The sequence below is a fragment of the Dromiciops gliroides genome, chromosome 3 (genome assembly GCF_019393635.1).
Source record: "Dromiciops gliroides isolate mDroGli1 chromosome 3, mDroGli1.pri, whole genome shotgun sequence".
NCBI lineage: Eukaryota > Metazoa > Chordata > Mammalia > Microbiotheria > Microbiotheriidae > Dromiciops > Dromiciops gliroides.
The window spans coordinates 218,562,271-218,583,026 of NC_057863.1; the positions used below are offsets into that span (position 1 = coordinate 218,562,271).

General features: G+C 37.8%; 1 protein-coding gene across 2 annotated transcripts; it reads right to left on the reverse strand.

The window, feature by feature from the left end:
• Positions 1-421: 421 nt before the first annotated feature.
• ZRSR2 (zinc finger CCCH-type, RNA binding motif and serine/arginine rich 2) lies at positions 422-18,685 on the reverse strand. Of its 2 annotated transcripts, XM_043992357.1 has the most exons (11): positions 18,609-18,685; positions 18,258-18,337; positions 15,618-15,699; positions 13,384-13,492; positions 13,037-13,123; positions 10,349-10,387; positions 9,286-9,404; positions 7,652-7,865; positions 5,600-5,655; positions 4,355-4,464; positions 422-2,647 (listed from the first exon to the last, which is right to left on the reverse strand). In XM_043992357.1, exons 1-11 carry the CDS (start codon positions 18,647-18,649, stop codon positions 2,184-2,186), a joined length of 1,401 nt encoding a protein of 466 aa, XP_043848292.1. In that variant the 5' UTR covers positions 18,650-18,685; the 3' UTR covers positions 422-2,183. The 2 variants fall into 2 exon arrangements, with proteins under 2 accessions (XP_043848292.1, XP_043848293.1); XM_043992358.1 differs by lacking the exons at positions 15,618-15,699; positions 18,258-18,337; positions 18,609-18,685 and adding an exon at positions 12,106-12,155 and having other exon boundaries at positions 13,004-13,123; positions 13,384-13,494.
• Positions 18,686-20,756: the final 2,071 nt, after the last annotated feature.

A 20,756-nucleotide genomic window follows, 5' to 3' on the forward strand; every position in this document is an offset into this window, starting at 1 on the left:
TAGGCTGTGACCATTGTCTTATCACATACATTAGTTGTAATAAATGTCCACTCTTACACCATTGCAGTGTGTTTATCTCTATCCAAAGGTTTGTTAGTAGAGAACTGCTGGAAAGGGAGATTCCACTGAGACATAAATATGTTCAGCTCCTTTACTAAAATTGAAATAAAATTAAACCTCATTAAATGTGTTATTGTTACAAGTGAACACAAGGTAGATTTGAATTGTTTTCAAACAAAACACTTCAAATTTATTAAAAATAAGAATGCTACAGCACTGTCTGAATTATTTACATTTATTTTACAAAATAATAAATAGCAACATTTAAACTTCTATGCACTTACTCTCTACTCTTTCTGAAAGAGCATCTTTATCTTTATACCAGCATTTATTCCAGATAAACAAATAAAAATCAAACCAAAGCTTATATCTTGAATAAATACCCAGAATAATTCAATTTTGTGATGCTTTTCAGAAGTCACTGAGTCACAATAGCTTTTGGTTCCGTTCTGATGCTGTACACAACCCCCCCAGCTACTTATAAAAATGGTAACCAGTGAATAATTTCTATCCCCAGAGAATGTTGGCTCTTATGAAGTGAATCAAGTTAACCCTTGAAGTTTCTGATCATCTTAAATTTAAATGGGCAGTTTAACCATGTTTGGGAAATGCCATAATCCTTCTATGTGGTAAAAAGGTCCTCAGGGTTCTTGAAGGCCATGCCAGCAGAACACAAGAGTTTCTACTAAAATGTAGGTCTTGGTGGTGAACACTGTGCCTTCTCTAAGGTCTGGTCAAGTTGAGAGAAGCAACTTATTAAGGCTAAGACTATCTACTCAAGATTTAAAAGGATTTACAATTGCTCAGTGGAAACCATAGATCCCTGAAGAGAACAAATGACATTTCCGTTCTGTCCAGGCATTAAATTAATTTGGGCTAAGATGTCTGAAAAGCAAACAGCTATTATCAAATTCATCAGTCCTGATTGGCACCTCAAACAAGAGCTGGGCCTTCCTTGAAGGAAATTTAATCAAGGAAAAGACTAATGATAGATCACATGCTAGAAGGCAGATTTGTAAAAAAAGACAACCACAAGTTCAAAATGAAGTAATCACTTCTAAAGTATAACAGTGTTAATTTTGGGGAGGGTGGAAGGGCAGAGAAACAAAATATTCGTTCCTTAGATAATATTTCATGTTACCAAGTTATCTCCAAAACCATTTGTAAGCATTTCCAGATCAACTTTTTTTTTAATGGAATGTTAAAAATTAGGGGTTTCAAATTAATCATATATGTACACTTATTTGGGAGAAAATAGTCATATGCATAACGATATTCATTATTGAAAGTCAATTACAAAATAGTTTTATAGTAAAAACAGAGCATTTTCAGTCACATGAACAACTGCTTCAGAAAACAGCTGGAAGACCAAGCTTTCTAAAATAAGCAGCACAGTACACTACTTCGGTTCCTTTCACAGAAGGGAGGTTAAAAACTTCCATCCCATATCCAACTTTTAAAATAAAGTAACCACTTTTCCACCTCCTCTGCTTTGTTTCATGTAAAACATTTTATAAGTCTCATCCTACTCCAATTTCCTCGCTACCTTCCACCTTGAAATAAGTTATTAACAGGAATAAAACTGCTTTGCAAGGGGAAAGCTTTTCCTAATAAGAAAACCAAGAGCAGCATTTCCATTTAAAGCTCATGCACACTAGTGTTAAAGGAAAAACAAAATGTGTTTCCCTTTCTCAACTTTGTTAGGCCTCCCTTTTGTCCAATCTATGATAAATGACAGTTGTTACTGGTGCTGCTGTAAACGACAATATTCACTAGGTGTAGTGGAAGTGATTCAACTTCAGTCTCCCCCAAACAGCTGAGTATCTATTATAAGGGAACAAGGCTAGAAAAGATCTAGCTCTCAAGTTGGGGGGAGGGGGAGTGTCTGTCTCTTTCTCTCTTTAAAGTGCCAAGAATGTTGTATTAGACTTTTAAAAGCCCAAAATGAGCTCTAAACAGCGTTAGTTATTCTGGTTGAAAAACTACCTTCTGAGTTGTATTCAGGACAATTTAGATTTGAAAAGTTGGTTTAAATTAAGAAAAGTAACTCTGGCAGCCCTAAAAGATACAATTTTGAGAGCAACACGTTTCAGAATGAAAAAAAAATGTATTTTGTTTGTGATTTAAGTATTTCTGTCTCTGCTGGTTGACCTTCTCCTGTCCCGACTCCTAGACCTGGATGTACTTTTGCTTTGGCTTCTTCGGCCTCTGCTCTGGCTCCTGCTTCTCCGACTCCGATCCCTCTTTCTTCCTCTACTTCGTGAACGTCGCCTTTCATGACTTTTTGAGGAACGTTTATGAGATTTTTTCTTACTCCTATGATGATTACTTTTCTTCCTCTCAGATTCCCCATTTCTTTTATAAGAATGATCTGGACTAGGACTTCGCCGTCTCCTCGATCTGCTGTAATATTCCTCATGGTAACCTGTCCTTTCTCTCCTTTCTGAGCTTTTACCAAATGATGTATTCCAATCTGGAGACATATGTATGTCTCTATTAGCTTCCCAAAATTCATTGTTGGGATTTCTGAATACATGAAGAAAGTTACAGTGCTTCCCCCTTGGACACTTTTGCCTTCCAAATAAACCTATAACAGATAATGAAAAAGTAGTTAATATGTACCTCACATCATTTACTTTTGCCTAGGAAATTTGTATTTCAAGTTTGCTAACTACTTTTATCCCCCCTATTTGTGATATTTGGATAAAAGTACAAAAACAACCCACAGCACAATTAGTGTGGGAAGAATCAAACAAATGGCTATAACAAATCTGCAATGAAAAAATAGTGAAATATTTCAATTATCTCAAATTTTGGGATCCTCATTGAGTGGAAATCTTACAGCAATGTAAAAAGAGCACTAAACCAAGAATCAGAAACCTTGGGCTCCAATCCCAGCACTAGCTCTCTGACGGGCAAGTAATTTATCTGTAAGCAAGAAGTTTGGACTATATAAATTTTAAAAGCCTGGGTAGCTCATATGGCATAAAGATATTATGGTGGCATATAATGGCCATTCCTGCTAAAGTGGAAGACAACTGATATGTCCAGAGTGGTATCCAAACTTCAAATGACAGTGGAATTTAAGAGAGTACTGAATTGAGGCTTAACTAGGTATTGGGGGTTAAGTGACTTGCCCAGGGTCACACAGCCAAGTGTCTGAGGCTGGATTTGAACTTAGGTCCTCCTGAATCCAAGGCCAGTGTTTTATCCACTGAGCCACCTAACTGCCCCCCCATAATTCTATTTTGATAATTTACCAGGCATTTCTGGATCTTGGAGTGCTTCAGGACCAATTACTATTGTGTAGTAGATATATGTAAATACTGCTGTGAATCAATGATATGATACCAGATTACAATTTTACATTCTTTTCCATCTCTGATTCTTCTGGCATTTTGTTTACTGTCTGCATAAAAGACACTGAAACAAGTAAAAACTACTGCTCTTATTTTAATATAATTGCTTTGGCAACTCAATCACATTTCCTTCCAACAAAATTTGTGGTTTTGAAGTTTTACTAGGAATAAGTGTCACTTAATCAGATAAAAAGGCTGCCAAACCCTTAAAACATATCATTTTGCCTTTTACAATAATAGTAATTTTGTTAACTTGATAAGCCATTTCTTCTATGTTAAGAGGAGAAATGTATAGGATCTAAAATGATCTCCATTTACAAGAGATGCACTAAACAGCAATTATCTCTAATCAGACTAACTTGTCTAACATAACAATGACCAGAAGAATCCTGATTCTATGGCTTGATTCCCCACCTCTTATGGTTTAAAACTAGGGGGTATAGTCCTCAGAGATTTGGGGAGCCCCTGAGGTCAAATTATTTCTCTCATTAATACTAGTATGTTTTCATGTCTAATATAATAAAGAAAGATAGCTATAACACACATAAACAAAACCTCTTTGGAGGATCCTTGCTAATTTTTAAAGACCAAAAACTTTGAGAATCACTAGTCCATTATCTATCATTCTGATCTGCATATAAAAAGGTATGCCTTTAGTTTTTTTAATTTCCTTTTCAGGAAATTTCTCCTTACATTTTCTTTCCTTGGTACAGTGATAAGACCAATGGATTTGAAGTCAGGTCCTGAATTCAAATGCTGACTCTGCCCCCTTGTAGTTCTATGACTGTAGACCCCTCTGGGACTCAATTTCCTCATCTCTAAGTGGACAAACATGAACTCAGTGCCCTCTGACGTCCCTTCCAGCTCTAGAGCTTGCATCCCACAATCCCTTTTATTACAGCAGTTTCTTTTTCAACTATAATGATCTACTTTACCACAGATAGCCATTTTCCACCGTGTTACTGGAGAGAATTCACATTGAAGCTGTCGTCCTGCATACCATCGTCCGTTGAATAGAGAGAATGCTGCCTGACATTCTTCCTCCCTTTAAATAAAAAATTAAAAATAGTATTTCATGTAAATCTAAATTATTCATATTGAATTAAACCTCATTATGAATTAACAATAGGATTAACATTTTAACTTGCTTCATTATTCCTATTACCCACTGGAATGTTTTCTAATTACAGATTAGTATCATTCGCATAAATTTTTACTGATTTCAAATCTTACTACCAAAAAATTCCTTGCTTCTTAAAACTTCTAAACTTAAAAAAACCAAACTGAAGTCCTTTGTCTGCTTACATCCTGCCCCTCCCATAGTTACTAAAAGTCCAAAGCAAAGAGACAGCCCAAGTGGGTGGAGATAGATGACATATTTTACCAGCCTATAACATATTTTCAGGTAGGTCACACTGCACCAGAACATTCCTGCTTATCAACTTCAAAGCTGCCTAAGAATAAAACTTTTCTCCACAACTCTACAATGCCGCTGTGGCAGGGACCAAGTTTCTTCACCAACTAAAAGATCATTATTAATAACATCTCAATCTTATACTTGTATGACATTTTACAAGTTACAATGTACTTTATGTCATTTCATTTAATACAACAACTGTATAAAGGTGGGGAGGACAAGTGGCATTTCCCCCATTTTATAAATGAGCTCCAATAAAGTTAACTAACTTCCCCCAAATCGTACGGCTGGAACCCAAACTTAGATCTATTAAGTCTAGATTTAGTGCTCTCTTCACTTTCCCACACCTCCCATTAATGTCATTGATATAAATGGAGCCAGTCTATGGTTTTGCCTTCTCTGTTGTCTAGCAGAGGCATTAAAAGAAAATTTAGTTCTGAAGGATTAAAATACTTTTTTTTCAGAAGCATCCATAGATTACTTTTGTAAGTACAAACTTGTCTTACTACAATATTTGGTATAGCCTGATAGGGCATAGCAGAAGTCTAGATAGTTAACTACCATCCTGTGTAATAAAAAATAAAAATTTGACTATGAAATGTTTTCTATACTGAATCATCTGGCATGTTGAATTTACTTTTTATACCCACCACCAGTATATCAGATGATCTGAAAATCCGTATTATATCATTTGGTGGCAAAATCTCAGAACTCAAGCGCACTATGACCACACTCCAAAAGAGCCCAAGTTTGGCATACTTACGACTGATACTGCACATATACATTTCCTCTTAGATGAGGTTCAAAGTTGCAGCTGACCTAAGAAAAACAGAAATATTCTACAAATAGAAAAACAAATCCAAGGAGTATAGTCATAAAGCAAATGCTAAATATGTCCAGGCTAATACACCAAAACAGAGAATGATTTCAATCAATATTATCAAAATAAATGCTATGTTGCCAAGGAAGCATCTCCATGATTCTCTTGAAAGGATTTTTATATTCAATTCAGTAAGCATTTACTGAGTTCCTACTATGTGCAGGGCACTGTGCCCTGTGTCACGAAGTAAAAAACAGTTCTTGCCCTACAGGAACTTATATTCTACTGGGCCATATCTGACCATTCTTACAGTTCAAGTGATGAATTTGGTATATATACATATATATATATATCATGCTAAATTTTGTTAAGCACTACATACAAATTTTTCCCCAATATTTGTTTTTCCTCTTCCCACCCCTCAAAATTATCTCAAATCCATATAGTAATTTTTTTTATTTAGGATTACATTTCCAAATACTTTCAAAACAGTCTAATAATTTCAAAAATTTGATCACCTTCCCAAGTAAGTTACAAAAGTATCTTCATTAGATTATCAAATAGCACTGCTAACTTCAAACAATACTTAGAAGATTAAAAATCTTATTTAACAATATTTCTAAAAGACTTCTGGTATTATTGGGAGGTGTTTATAATATATAGTAATTAACGTTTGTACTCAGAAAGAAAGGCAGTCAAACAGGTATAAAGTATATCAGTGGAGAAAGGGATACAATAGAAACTGAAAAATCAGATCAAAATACAGAGTAGACAGCAAACATCTACGGTGTCTTTCTTTCAAAGCTACATTCTCTAACCCATCCTCTAAGCTAACTCCTCCATGACTGCTTTGTTATCCTCCTCCTACCATCTTTGGACTGCTGAATATCAATATGCTCAAGTTTTAACCCAAGTTAAGAAACTGTTAAAAGTGATCCTAGAGGGCAGATAGGTGGTACATTGGATAAAGCACTGGCCCTGGATTCAGGAGGACCTGAATTCAAATCCGGACCCAGACACTAGATACTCACTAGCTGTACAAGTCACTTAACCCTCATTGCCCGCCGCCCCCCCCCCCCAAAGAAGAAAAGAGTGATTCTGGGATTCTATCAAATCACCACTGCTTCCCTCTCCTTCCATTCACTGTTGTGCTCTGATAAAGATGGTCCACAACCACTGTTTACAGTTCTCTACCACACACTCAACCAATGAGTGAGTAAATTCTCAATCAGGATGCTTTTTCTCAGTCTCCATCCCTTTGATTTTCTACGTGTTTTGATGCCGTCAAACATCTCCTCGTGGAATTTGTTTCTTCTGTTGGCTTGCCATTATGCTGCTTCTTCCTTTCTCTCCATCCTATTTCCATTAGAATAATTGTACCAAAACCATATAAATCATCTTCTCAGCCTCTTCCAGACTTCAGTTTTCTGGGTTAATAGCATCAATATTCCAGTTTGAAATCTAGAGTACAATTCTGACTTCTGTCTACTTTCTCCATATCTTAGCAGTTGCTAAGTCCTGTCAATTCCACCTCTACAACATCTCTCCCATATGTCCCCTCTCTCTCTATTTACAACTACAACTCTAGTTCAGGGCCTTATCAAAACTAGTCTAGATGATTCTAAGACCATCCTAATTGGCCTGCCTCCAGTCTCTCCCCATTCCAATCTAGTTATCACACAACTAACAAAATAATCCTAAGGCAGAAGTCTAATCATGCCATTCCTATGCTCAAAAACCCTCAGCAGTTACCCAATGCCACTTAGTTAGATAAAGCAGAAACTATTTAGCCCAGTGTTCCACCCACCCACCCCATTTTATTTTTTTCAACTGGATTACACATTTTAATTACTTTACACATTCTAAATTCCAGCCAAATTGGACTGGCTGCTGTCTGAACTGATCATGCCATCTCTTAAACTGAACAGTAGTTAACTAATGTTTGCAGAATTTTAATTTATAAAACATCACCATCCTCTTCACACTTAACCCTACCTTGAACTGAATAACTTTCCCCACGTTCTTGAATTCTGGGAGTACGTCTTCATAGAAATCTAAGAACTGTTGATAGGTTTCCTCCTCACTGTATTCCAGACTGGCATCAGTATCGTAGTCATCCCTTCTACATTGCTCCATTCCAAATGTTATAAACATACTTCTAATAAGAAGTGTTTGACTAGATGTTGGGTAATTGTGCTTACGTGAACACCTGTATAGATGAGGGAAAAAATACACATGGACACACTATATTTTAAAATAGCACATAACAATCCTGTTTTAAGTTAAATGAGCTACAGTTACAATTAACTCAATTATTTAAATTCTGTTAAGAGTAAAATGCAGGTCTCAAATTCCGTCAAAGCCATAAACTGAACAACTGGAAAATATGTAGCTTTCAATAGGTTAGACAGCTCTGTAGAGAACAGTTCCTCTCAGACCATGGCTTACTCAGCTATCTCTCAGTGAAAAAGATGACTAACAGAATGCAGTAATAAGGACAAATGGAATCTGTGTTTGAGGGAATATGGTTGGGAAGGTAGGATCCATCAAAAGGAAAGAAGGCATTAAAAGGAACTGTTTTGTTCTATTTACTTGTATAAGCTATGGCAATTTAAATGATATAAAAACAAACAATACTGAAGGACTTGAGAACTCTGAATGCAATGACCAATTGTGAGTTTGGAGAACTAATTTTGAAGTACAACCCTCAGCAGAAATGGTTAACTATGGAATGAGGCACAGATTTTCAGAAAGAGCAAATATTTTTGACTTGTTTTATAAAACTGTACCTATCTGTTCCAAGACAGGGTAAGAAGAGTCACCAGCAAGTAATAATGATGTAAAAAAGAAAAAAAAACATTGCTAAAACATATTTTAAAAATTCTGTCGAAGTCTCTGTGGTACAGATGTTTAGTTAACAGATAAAACAGGTACATGAATATAACTATGTGTCTTTTTAAGATTAATGTAATTTTAATAAGCTTATGTTTCTATCTTCTCTTTGAGAAAAGAATAACATTATACAATGTTACACCCCAAAACGGGTTAGCAGACATTATGAAATATTTCTTAAGAGATGATAAATAATAACTTATGAGGAAAAAAAGCCAAGTACTAACAATTCAGGTTCGAACCCTACTGCTGTATAGGCACTCCCATGGCAACTCCCATTTCCTCCCTGTAACATGAGGGTGTTAGCTCTAGATCAACAAACTCTCAAATAATCACAAGTGACTGAAATTTTAAAGATGGAAATAAGAAAGAATATGTCTGGAATTCCCAGCAAACTACTGAAGAGCGAGTGCATGAATCTGGAAACCTTCTTATGTCCCCCTTGCTGACAGCCTAACAGATCTTTTAAAGATCAATTATTTTTATACCAGCAAGAAAAAATGGGAAAAAGGCAGCTTTATGCAAAAATAATCTGTAAGGAATAATCAAAGGAAAACTGCAGAAAATGAAGGACAGGAGGCCATTCAGAAAACAGAAATGGGGAAAGGCAGCCACAGCATTAGAAGGAGGATGGAGAAGCACAAAAATGAACATGAGTTGATTGTATTAACATTTCACACTCAAAATCCCCATATTATTATGCAAATATCTTTTTTCTTAACGTATTTAAATATTACCTATCTCCAAATCGACAAGATCCTGTCTTAATGTAGAATGGACAATTAGCTTGATCTTTCTCTGTTGCTCTTAAATCCACTGGTGGTTCTGGATTATGCCATGTGACACCATTTTCCAGCTGTATAAGACACCATAATTTATTTTATCATCTGCATAATTCCATCAAGGAGGCGTTCTTTCAAAATATGTCTTCATAATATTTTTTGTGAAGCTTAAAGAATTGAATTCTCAAGTATTTTTAATCTATAACAGTATATAATCTTTTTTCCCCTAGAAACAGGCCATTTCTCTTTCAGCTCCAAGTCCTTTTCCATGTCCCCAAATATTGAAACCTAGCACAGGTTTCCACATTCCCACTCTTTTTCAAAAGGATGACTTCTCTTAAAATCTTCTGATGTTCCATTATGACACTGTGACCCAAGACAATGCCTATAAAATGTCAGCTCTGACAGGTACTGCCAAACCAGGAAAATTTGGAGTATAGATCTGGACACTGACAATATATATCATTTGAAGACCAGCCAAGTTGATCTGAAAAGGCGTAATACCAGGATGGCTGCAGGGTGATACAAGTTTCGGTCAAAGCAACTCTCAGAGACCATTCCTGTCATAGATGAGGTATAATCAATAGTGGTGAAGGGAATATTCTGAAATTAAATCAGATTGCTGTCACTTCGAAGCTAAAATAATCCATATTGGTTTTAATATCCTCAATTGCTATGTCTCACAAATGCAAATACATGTGAGTTGCATAAATAGAAACTATCACGGGCAAATAAAAACAAGACTCTCACTGCTTTGCAAGACCATTTCCATAGTCCCTAGGTCAAGCTGATTCCTTGCAATTTCACTTTCCTTCTAAAATTTTCAAAGACTGAAATATTTTTAGCATCAATTATACTTGTTTATTATTTAATATCCCTTGGCTATAAAAGTAGCAGAGGCAAGTATGTGCCTTCAAAAGTAAATTAACTGGTTTAGCAAAAATAAAGAAGCATCAGGGTTCTTGTTAAATGCCACAATAACTGAATTTCAATTCTAAACAGAAGATATAGAAAATACCTGACTTTCAGCCTGATCCAGCATCTTCTGCACAGCTTCCTATAAATGGTGCAAACATAGGACTAGTGAAAACCTTGAAGTCAGGTAACACATCTGGTTTCTCTGGTTAAGAACCTCACTTGAAACATAGATTTCTGACTTTATACATCAAAAATGCTTAAACCTTTTATTAGCTTTCTAATTGCAAAGATCCCCTAAAAATTATTAAAGGATACAGCTGAGAAAATTTTCATCCAAGTGGTACAGTTAAAGAATACTAAACATCTTAAGTTATTCTTAATAAGAAATTGTAATAAGCTTCAGGAGCAGCAGGACCTTACATATCTTCCCATAAGTAGGCACTAACTCATTTCTTTAAAAAATATCACTGTACTGAGCACCACAAAATACATTTTAAAAATTGAAAGAAATTTAATGAAAAAGTGCTGGAGTACAATTTATAATCCTAATATGAATAAATAGGACTAATGGTGGGAAATTTTTCATTTTCATCAATAAGACAAATCAAATTCTACTTACACTGTACAAAGTCCTAGCTAACATAACCTAAGGTATGTGCAAGGGACCTGTGCAAGAGATTTCCTCTAATGCCTTCAAGTGATGAATAAAAGTATTAAATAAAAAGCAGTTATCCAATTTGAGAACAAATCTTAAAATATTCCCCAAAAGTCCACTTTTCCTTTTCTTCTTTGGGAGGGCCGTGGCCTTATTACTGTGTGTTTCTCATATATTATTGTATGAGTCTTATAATTCTCCTAGAATCTACCACAGGGTCTTAAAAATAGTAGGCCCTTAATGTTTGTTGAAGTGAGTACTTCCTGTTATCAGCTTCTCTGAGTGTTTCCTTTGGTTGTAGTGAAATCTTGTGTGCCCTAACTCTATCCTGAGCACATGATGAGAAGTTCTATGTAAGTAGTTCTACTCGATACTCCTGAAGCTGTTTAAGAAGCTGCACCACTCAGAATCAGAGAGCTTGGATTTGTTTTCTGACTCGGCTACTTATTATGATCAGAACTCAATCATTTCATCTCTCCCAGCCTTAGTTTCCTCATCTGTAAAATGAGGATTCCCAAACATGATCTGTAAGTTATCTACAGCCTAGGCTCCTGTCAAATACTGCTTAAGGGACTTTGTGCTGCAAAATGCAAGGATTTCCCATTGTTGACCTATGCAAAGTCAGTGGTACACTTGGAATTGATGAAGTGTCTTTGTCCCTTGCAATTTTAGAAAAAAAAAAAGAGTCTCTATCAGGACCACATAAAATTAAAATAATACACAAGAGTTTTTAGTCATCAATAAACTTAAATTTGCTTTTTACATAATAATTTGTAGCCTAGGTCTTTACTGAATTCTAACACACAAGGTATCATTACCAAGCAATGAAGTGCTTTTATTGTTTTGTTTTGGTGGGGCAATGAGGGTTAAGTGACTTGCCCAGGGTCACACAGCTAGTAAGTATCAAGCATCTGAGGCCGGATTTGTACTCAGGTCTTCCTGAATCCAGGGTCCACTGTACCACCTAGCTGCCCCTGAAGTGCTTTTATAAAAAAAATGTTCCAAGCAATCTCTTTACTCTAACCCCTACAAGTAGGGAACAATACTTAAATCTGAATATTTAATGCTGTCATTGTAAATTACCCTAATAATTTGGTAGATGATCCTAACAGCCTCAAAAACCTAGGATCTACTACACTTTTTTTATCCCCTTTAATGCCACTAACAACCCAATTCTATCTTGTTCCCACTCAGTAATTTACAGAAAAGATACATCCTGATGAACCAGTCAAGGAAAGATGAGCTGTGATATCTTTTGAATAAATACACTGTTAAGGAGCAGCAGCAAGATATCCAAGTCAAAAGTTTTAAAAAGGCACAATCCAATATATACCAATTTTTTTATATGAAAAGAAATTAAACAGTAGCTAGAATTGATTAGTAGGCTGAATTTTTAAGCAAATCTAAATTCTACACTTCCCCACTCAAAAACAATTTCCCCAAGCTACTCTAACTCGGCTAATGCAAATGCGTGTATGTGTGTATGTGTGTATGTACGTATGTATGTACAGGGTGGGCCAAAAGTCACAGTGTTCTAATAACTTTGTTGAAAATTATTTTTTCTCTATTTTTCCCCATTTACAGGATTTGATTTTTCACACATAATGTAAATTCATTTCCTAAATATACTGTATTGTAAATTAAAAACAAAAAATAAAGGAGTTTTTAAATACTGAAACCCCGTTGTAACTTTTGGTCCATCCTATATATACATACATATGACACAGATGTATGATACACATAAACACATATGCTTGCTGAGATGTCATAGAAATGATCAAATCTGATTTGAAATAAAATTATGTAAGAAATAAAATATATGTTATTTCTTGATTTACTGGAAACTGACTATACCACTACTTGCTATGGAGCATAATTCCACATCAACAGTTCCTAAGTACCGGTACTGAAGGACCTCATTTCATTTTAAGGTGGTTTCAACTATCACAAATAGACTAAAAATTAATCTGATAGTGAAGTTCTATTTTATATCCAAATGCTGTTTATATATTTCTTCTAAAGTTTAAAATAAAATTCAGAATTTCTAAAGCTTATTCTTTATGCCCATTGTCCATTACATGTGACACTATAAGAGGATACGCAGTGCGTTTATCCTCCTAGGACAGGAATCACCTCTCTGTCTCTCTTCTCCTGTTGTCTCTGCTCTTCTTCCTGTTTCTCTTTTCTTTGCTGTTCTTCCCATTCTTCTTTGATTTTTCTCTTTAAAAAAAAAGGGGGGGGGGGAGGTAAGCTTTTTTAGAATCACCCTTCAAAAAAGAAACACTTAAGCCAGCATACATAAAAACCAAAATGTAAATAAATAGGTAGAGCAGATATAAACTAAATTTAAAATGTTTCAATGGGGATCAAGAATTTAGAATATCAATTCTCATTTCTCAATGTATTTAAAACTGTCATGTATAAACATCAGTTAGCTGAATTAAAATTAACAATCATTTTGGTTTTGATTAGTACTACACCTCTTCTTCTTCTTGACGTCTTTTTGCTGCCTCTTCCTTTTCCTTCTTTAGTTTAAATTCTTCTTGAGCCTTCTGTTCCCTCAGCAACCACTCGTCATGTAATTTTTGCCTACCAATACAATCAAACACTCATAAAAAGCAAACTGTCAATCCAGACACATATTTGAATATGGCTTTATGCAAAATTTTTAAGGGCCTACAACACTGTGCTAGGTGCTAAAGAAGATTTAGATACAACACTCCCTGCTCTCATGGAAATCACAGTTTATACAGCAATGTTGATGGGTAGAAAAAAATTATAATATAAAAATATATGTAAGTATTTAAGAGAGAGGAACTAAGTGCTTTAAGTGGTTTTGGAAGGTAGATCATTGCATACTGGGGAAACTGGGAACCACTTATTGGAGGAAGAAAATTAAAACTTCAACTTAAAAGTATATATAAGAGTTTAATAGATGGGAGGTCATTCCCATAAGTTGGATAAGACATTCCAGATCTAGGAAATGATAAAAGGCAAGGGATAGTAAGTAGTAGAGTTGTATAAAATAAGGCTGAATAAAGGCAGATAAGAGCAGCTTGTACTCTTGAGTGGTTAGTTAAGCTGTTTCAACTTAACTCAATAGGCAATAAGAAGCCATTGATGTAGATATGCATAAGGAAAATTAAACTGGCAGAATTGTGAAGAATGGGTTAAAAAAAATTAATACCATTAAACCACTTAGGAGGCTACTGTCAGGCTACAATGTACCAGATAGCATGCTATGTATAGAACAAATAATAAAAGGTAATACTACAGTGCTAGCTATGGGAATAGGTTGGATAGGAGAGCTATACAGAAGTAGAACCAAAAGAACTTGGCAACTAATTAACTGTGAAGAATTAGCTACAGTAACATCAATGATAATATCAAGGTTTCAATATAAGAAACTGGTGAACTGGAGTCTTGCATCTCCAAATGTCTGTTAAGACATTTTGTTTTGTTTTTGTTTTTGTTTTTTTTTTTAGTGAGGCAATTGGGGTTAAGTGACTTGCCCAGGGTCACACAGCTAGTAAGTGTTAAGTGTCTGAGGCCGGATTTGAACTCAGGTCCTCCTGACTCCAGGGCCGGTGCCCTATCCACTGCGCCACCTAGCTGCCCCACTGTTAAGACATTTTAAAGTGGACATTTCATAGGCATCTTAAAGTTCAACATGTTGAAAACAGAATTCATTATTTTCCCCCTTAAAGCTCCCTTCTGAACTTATTATCCTTGATACCCCAACCACTCTCCCAGTCACCCAGACCTGTAACCTTGGTGTTATCCTTCAATCTGTACTCATCCCAGGCATCTAAATCCCAGCATTTAGTACAATGTGTGGCATAGAATAAACCTGTGCTTCTCCTTCACAACATCTTTTCTCTAAATCCCCTTCTCTATGCTCACAAAGCCACCACTGTAGAGCAGGTGCTGATCACCTTTGCCTGGACCATTACAATGACCTTCTAAGTATCCTCATCAAGTCTTGATCTACTACAATCCATCCACTGTTCAACTGTTAAGGTTTTGTTTTTACAAATAACTATACTGACTATATTACTACCCTTACTTAATGAGTGTCTGTAGATCTCTATTACCATCAGAATAAAATATAAAGGGTCTTGTTTGGGTTTTTTTGGCATTTAAAACCCTTCACAACCTGATTTCTTCCTACAAGCAACGATGGCCTACCTGCAGTTGCTTAAACAAGACATTCCATTCTCCATCTTTATGCCTTTGCACTATCTTCCCATACCAGCCCCTTAATCTTTTTTTTCTATTTCCTTGACTTCCTTCAAGGTTCAGCACAAAGTTTAGCTTCTTGCAGGGGTCCTTGTTGACCTAGTTGCTAGTGACTCCCCCTTTCAGATTACCTTCTATCTACTTAGGATATGCTTTATATGTTCCAAGTTATTTACACATTGTCTCTAGTAGAATGTAAGCCTCCACATCTCCCCTTCCCCACTCCAATCTTATTCTTGAAGACTTTACTGTGTGTTCTTCAAGAGTGGAATATTTTTTCTCATCCTGGAATTTAGGGGGACCCCTTGAAACACCTCTGAAATGGCATAAGTTTGCAGTTTCAATTTCTAAATTATTGTATGCTGCTCCAAAGTGTAACTACCAACAAAAAATCTGGTACATCCAACATAAGTATTAATAAGTACTAACATTTATTTCCTTTGCTTAAATTAATGTATTTTAGCTCACTACTAACCTTTCAGCTTCTAACTGTTTTTCCTCTTCTTCCAGTTGTTCAACAATGGATTCATCTTCATCTTCATCTTTCTGTGACAGTCCTGAAGGGACAGGAATATCTTACTTAAATGCCTAGGAGCTCTACAATTTTCTTTTGAATTTTACCTAATAATTCAGGGGAAAATTTTAATTAATAATTATGGTAAAAGGGGTAATAAAATGTTTTCTAATAACTTCTACCAAGGATTTTCTTCCTTCTACTCATTAATTCAAATCTGAAAAGTTCACAGTAAGAGAATAAAGGAGCCTAAAGGGATTAAAAAAATGAAAGCAAGGAAGACAGGTATCCAGAGATGATAGGAAAACTTGTCCCTGAAATGGGACTCAACAGCAATTCCACACAATTTATAAAGAAGTTACTTAGGATACTTGAAATATGAGTACTCTGTTCCACTTAAGACAAGTTTAAGTATTAAGTAATGGCAGCAAAGGCAAGGAGTCTACTATAGTGTCTAATTTTCAATGGAATGAGTACAAAATTTGAAGACAAAAGATCTGGATTCAACTCTGGATAAAACCTATATGTCCATGGGCAAATCACAACCTCCATGGGCTTCATTTTCTTCTGTAAAATAAGGGAATTGGACTGTATAATGGATGAAATCCCTTTTAGTTTTAAATTAAAATTCCAAATCTAAATCTATGATCCAATAAGTGCAGGACAACAAAGAATGTTCCTTGAAATATATCTTTAAGACTAGTCATATGTTCCAGCTTTAGGTTATGTCACGATTCCTTGTATTTTCCCCATTATTCGAGAAGTTCTAGTTTAGTTAAAATTTCCTGAACATTCTTTTTTTTTTTTTAGGCAATGGGGGTTAAGTGACTCGCCTAGGGTCACACAGCTAGTAAGTGTCAAGTGTCTGAGGACGGATTTGAACTCAGGTACTCCTGAATCCAGGGCCGGTGCTTTATCCACTGCGCCACCTAGCCGCCCCTAAAATTTCTAGTCATCAAAAAATCAAAATATTAAGAAGGAATGCTTAGATCCTATGTTTCCTTAGAAAGGCTAAGTATTGGGGCAGCTAGGTGGCGCAGTGGATAGAGCACCAGCCCTGGAGTCAGGAGGACCTGAGTTCAAATCTGCCTCAGACACTTAACACTTACTAGCTGTGTGACCCTGGGCGAATCACTTAACCCCAATTGCCTCACCAAAAAAAAAAAAAAAAAAAAAGAAAGGCTAAGTATTGGTTATTCAATGAAATCCACATTAAGAGGAAATAATGTTTTTCACCCTCCAGCACAAATTGTTTTGTTGATATTTCTTTTCAGCTAATGGAGAAAGTGATTTTTACAACTTAGCCAAGTGTAAGTAAAAGTAACTTCAATTACTTGATTAATAATTTTTTAAAGAGTTTTCAACACTGAAATCCTTTGAAGGTTTTCTATTTATGTCCAAAGTTTTTATAGCCACCTGTAATTCCAGATCCTCCTAAGTACTCCCTGTTAAGATGGTAACTTTGAAAAACTCAGGATGACCTTAGTTGGACAGGTGAAATTAAAAGAGACAAAATTCAGAAAATTCAACTTTTTTCCTTGGCAAAGCAGGTAAAACTTTGGATTGGAAGATTTAAATGACTGACATAAAATTTATATGTTTTCTGTAGTTTCCATATAATTATATACCCTGTTCTGAGCACTATTTGATTAACAACTATGTATCTGGCAACTCATTGAGAACAGAAATAACGCTGGATCATAAAAATGGTTCACCAAATATAACATAACCAAAGTAGTTTTATGTTTCTCTTGCCTACTTGTCCCAAGTATCTGAACAATGTCACAAGAAAAAGAAGCAAGAAATAGCTGTACTTTAGCAAAGTCTGGAATTGGGATTCAGGAGACTTTCATTTTAGGCTCAGTCCCTGCTACTTTATTACCTTGGGAAGTCACCAGCCTCTTGTACTTCATTCAGTATCCTCAAAGATCAACCTACACTATCTTATTCTTGCTAACTCTATTACCTGCTACTTTATTACCTTGTGAAGTCATCAACCTCTTGCGCTTGTTTTGGTATCCTCACAGATCAAAGAGAATAAATCCACAACACCACTTATTACTCTAATGGCAAATGACAGCAGCTCACATTTAAATCCGCTTTATTATTTACGAAGTGCTTTCCTCGCACCAACCCCACGAGGTACCTTTAGTGCATAAGATCACCCTATTGCGCAAACAAGGAAACTAGGGCTCAGGGGTTCAAATGACTTGGCCACAATTAATTGCAGTCCGCCTAATCAGCGCTGGAAGCAGGTGTTCTTTCCACTACACCGCGAGACTAGGGGCAACACTCACAGAGCATCTGCCCTCCCCACTGGGGACCGGGGCTCCCAAGCGCACTGGTCGGGGGGCTGACATCACGCCGTGCCCCGCGTGACAGTCACTCCACTTAAAAAGGTTACTCTCGCCTTTTTTCATCTTTAAATAGACGAACTGGACGGGTGTCCGAGGGCTCTTCCCAGCTTTCAATCTCAGAAATCCTGGAGCCGGCCGTGGACTGGCCACATACCCTTACACCAGGCCCGCCTCGCGTGGGTGTCAGCGTCCTCGCCCACACTTCGGGGGCGGGGATGACAAGTAAGGGCGGGGTGCCCATTACCTGAGTCTCGCAACCGAGCCCGTTCCTGCCTCCGTCTGCGGCGTTTCTCTTTCTTCAAAGCAGCTCTGTATTTCTTGTGGCTAGAAAGCAGACATGCGGGGTCACTCGGGGGGCCCTGCCGCGGGGCCCCCTGCCCCCCGTTCGCCCTCCGGGAACTGCCACTTCGGGTTTCTGGTCAGGCCTCCCCGTCCTCATCCCGGCCCCGGCCGGCCCCAGGCGCCCCATCACCCCCGCCCCGGTGACACGGGAGGCGGGTGACAGGGGCGGGAGCGGGGCCGTCCACCTTTTCCTCCCAGCCGTTCACCGCAGTCCCTCGGGGCGCTCCCTGTTGAGTCCCCCAGCCCGGCTTACTTAGGTTTCTCCGGTAACGGCAACACCGCGGGCGCAGCCATCTTGAGAACGCCACCGCCCACTACACGCCTCTTCACTTCCCGCCGGGTCAACCGGAAGAGGCGGGGCCTCGGGGAAACAGCCGCACGGATTCGCTGTCACCTCTCGGGGAGGTGGGGAAAACAAACGCCCCGCCCCACCCCACCTCCTTCCAAAGTACCCGCCTTCGTTGGGGAGGGAGGGAGAAAGGGCAGGTAGCGCCCCTCGCGCAAGCGCAGTTGGTTCACCGATATTCGGCGCGAAGGTAAGGGATCCATCCTCAGACAAGAAGAGGAGGATGGTGGAGAAGATAAGAGCACTGGAGGTTGATCGCCCGCTCTGCTCCGTAGGCCAGATTTCTCAAGATGAACGGTGGATGTCGTGAGATGTCCCGAGCCTCGCCGCCTCCCCCTCCCGCTCCAGATCGTCCGCCCCCACTTAGAGAAATCAGACTCCGAGGGTGCGTCTTCCCAGGCTCGGGAAAAGGAGTCAAGGAGGCTCAAAGATCGCCGCCACCCTAGAGTTACCGACCCAGTCCTGGAGACTACGAGGAAGAACCCAAGAATCCTAAAAAAATACAATTCACCAATAAATGAGGGCGTCGCGATTGCAGCGCTGGAAGGGACCTCAGCAGCCCTCTGGGGAAATCCATTCCCCCCCCCCCCACCCCTCCAACACAATGTACAGCATTCCCTAAAAACCTGGGCTCTAAAGACCTCCCCAAGGAGGGGGTCCACTCCTCCTCCCCAGGCAGTCCATTCTGCTTTTGGGTGGCTTCCATATAGGCTCCCACCACCACTTCAAACATAAACGTGATTCTGCACCTTCCTTCTGTTGCTCCTAATTGAAGTCCAATCCCTCTCCCACAAGACAGCTTTCCTGCTACTCATCGGCTATCACGACCCACCTGAGTCTCTTCTTACCCCTTACCTGGACTAGTTCCCAAGTCAGCTTCAACCTGCTTCTCACTACAATCCATCCATTATCCACAAAGCTGCCAAAGTGATTTTCCATAAGCCTATCTGACCACATTCCTCCCCTACTCAAAAAACTCCACCGGCTTCCTATTACCTCAAGAATAAAATAAAAACCCCTCTGTATGGCTTTTAAAGGACTTTACAGTTTGACTCCAACCTATCTTCCCTGGCTCCATACATTACTGTCTTTCTCATACTCTCCAGTACAGCCAAACTGGCCTTCTCTTTGTCCTTTGTAAGGTCTCTTGGCCTTCCCAGAAATGGGGCTCTTCACTTCAGTCTTATGGCTGCAGCTCAAGCACCACCTTCCACCTTAAACCTTTCCTGAATCATTTCAAATGCTAGTGCCCTCCATCATTAACTACCTTGTATTAAACTGCCTTGTATATATATATACATATATATATATATATATATATATACATACATACATACACTTAGATATGCCTAGGCAACTGTGGATGGAGTGCCAGGCATGGATTCAGGAAGAACCTAAATTCAAATCTGGTCTCAGTCACTTACAAGCTGTGTCCCTGGGCAAGTCACTTCACTTCTGTTTCCCTTGGCCTCCTCGTCTGTAAAATGGTGATAATAATACACCTACTTCCCAGAGTTGTGAGGATCAAATGAGGTAGTATTTGTAAAGCATTTAGTATAGTACCTGGCACATAGTAAGCACTATATATGTGTTAGCTATTATTATTGTTTCCTCGGATAGAGCATAGGCTTTTTTTTTTAAGTTTATACAGTACAGTCATGTTAAACATTTCCACATTAGTCATGTTGTGAAAGAAGAATCAACAAAAGGGAAAAAACATGAAAAAGAACAAAAACAAAGAAAAAAGTAAAAATAGTATGCTTCAATCTGCATTCAGACTCCATATTTCTTTTCCTGGATGTGGAAAACATTTTCCATCATGAGTCTTTTAGAATTGTCTTGGATCATTGCTTTGCTGAGAAGAGCTAAGTCCATCATAATTGATCATTACATAATCTTACTGTTATTGTGTACAATGTTCTCCTGGTTCTGCTCACTTCACTCAGCATCAATTCACTTAAGTCTTTACCAGTTATTCTGAAATCTGCCTGCTCATCATTTCTTACAGTACAATAGTATTCCATTACATTCATGTACCACAAGTTGTTTAGCCAT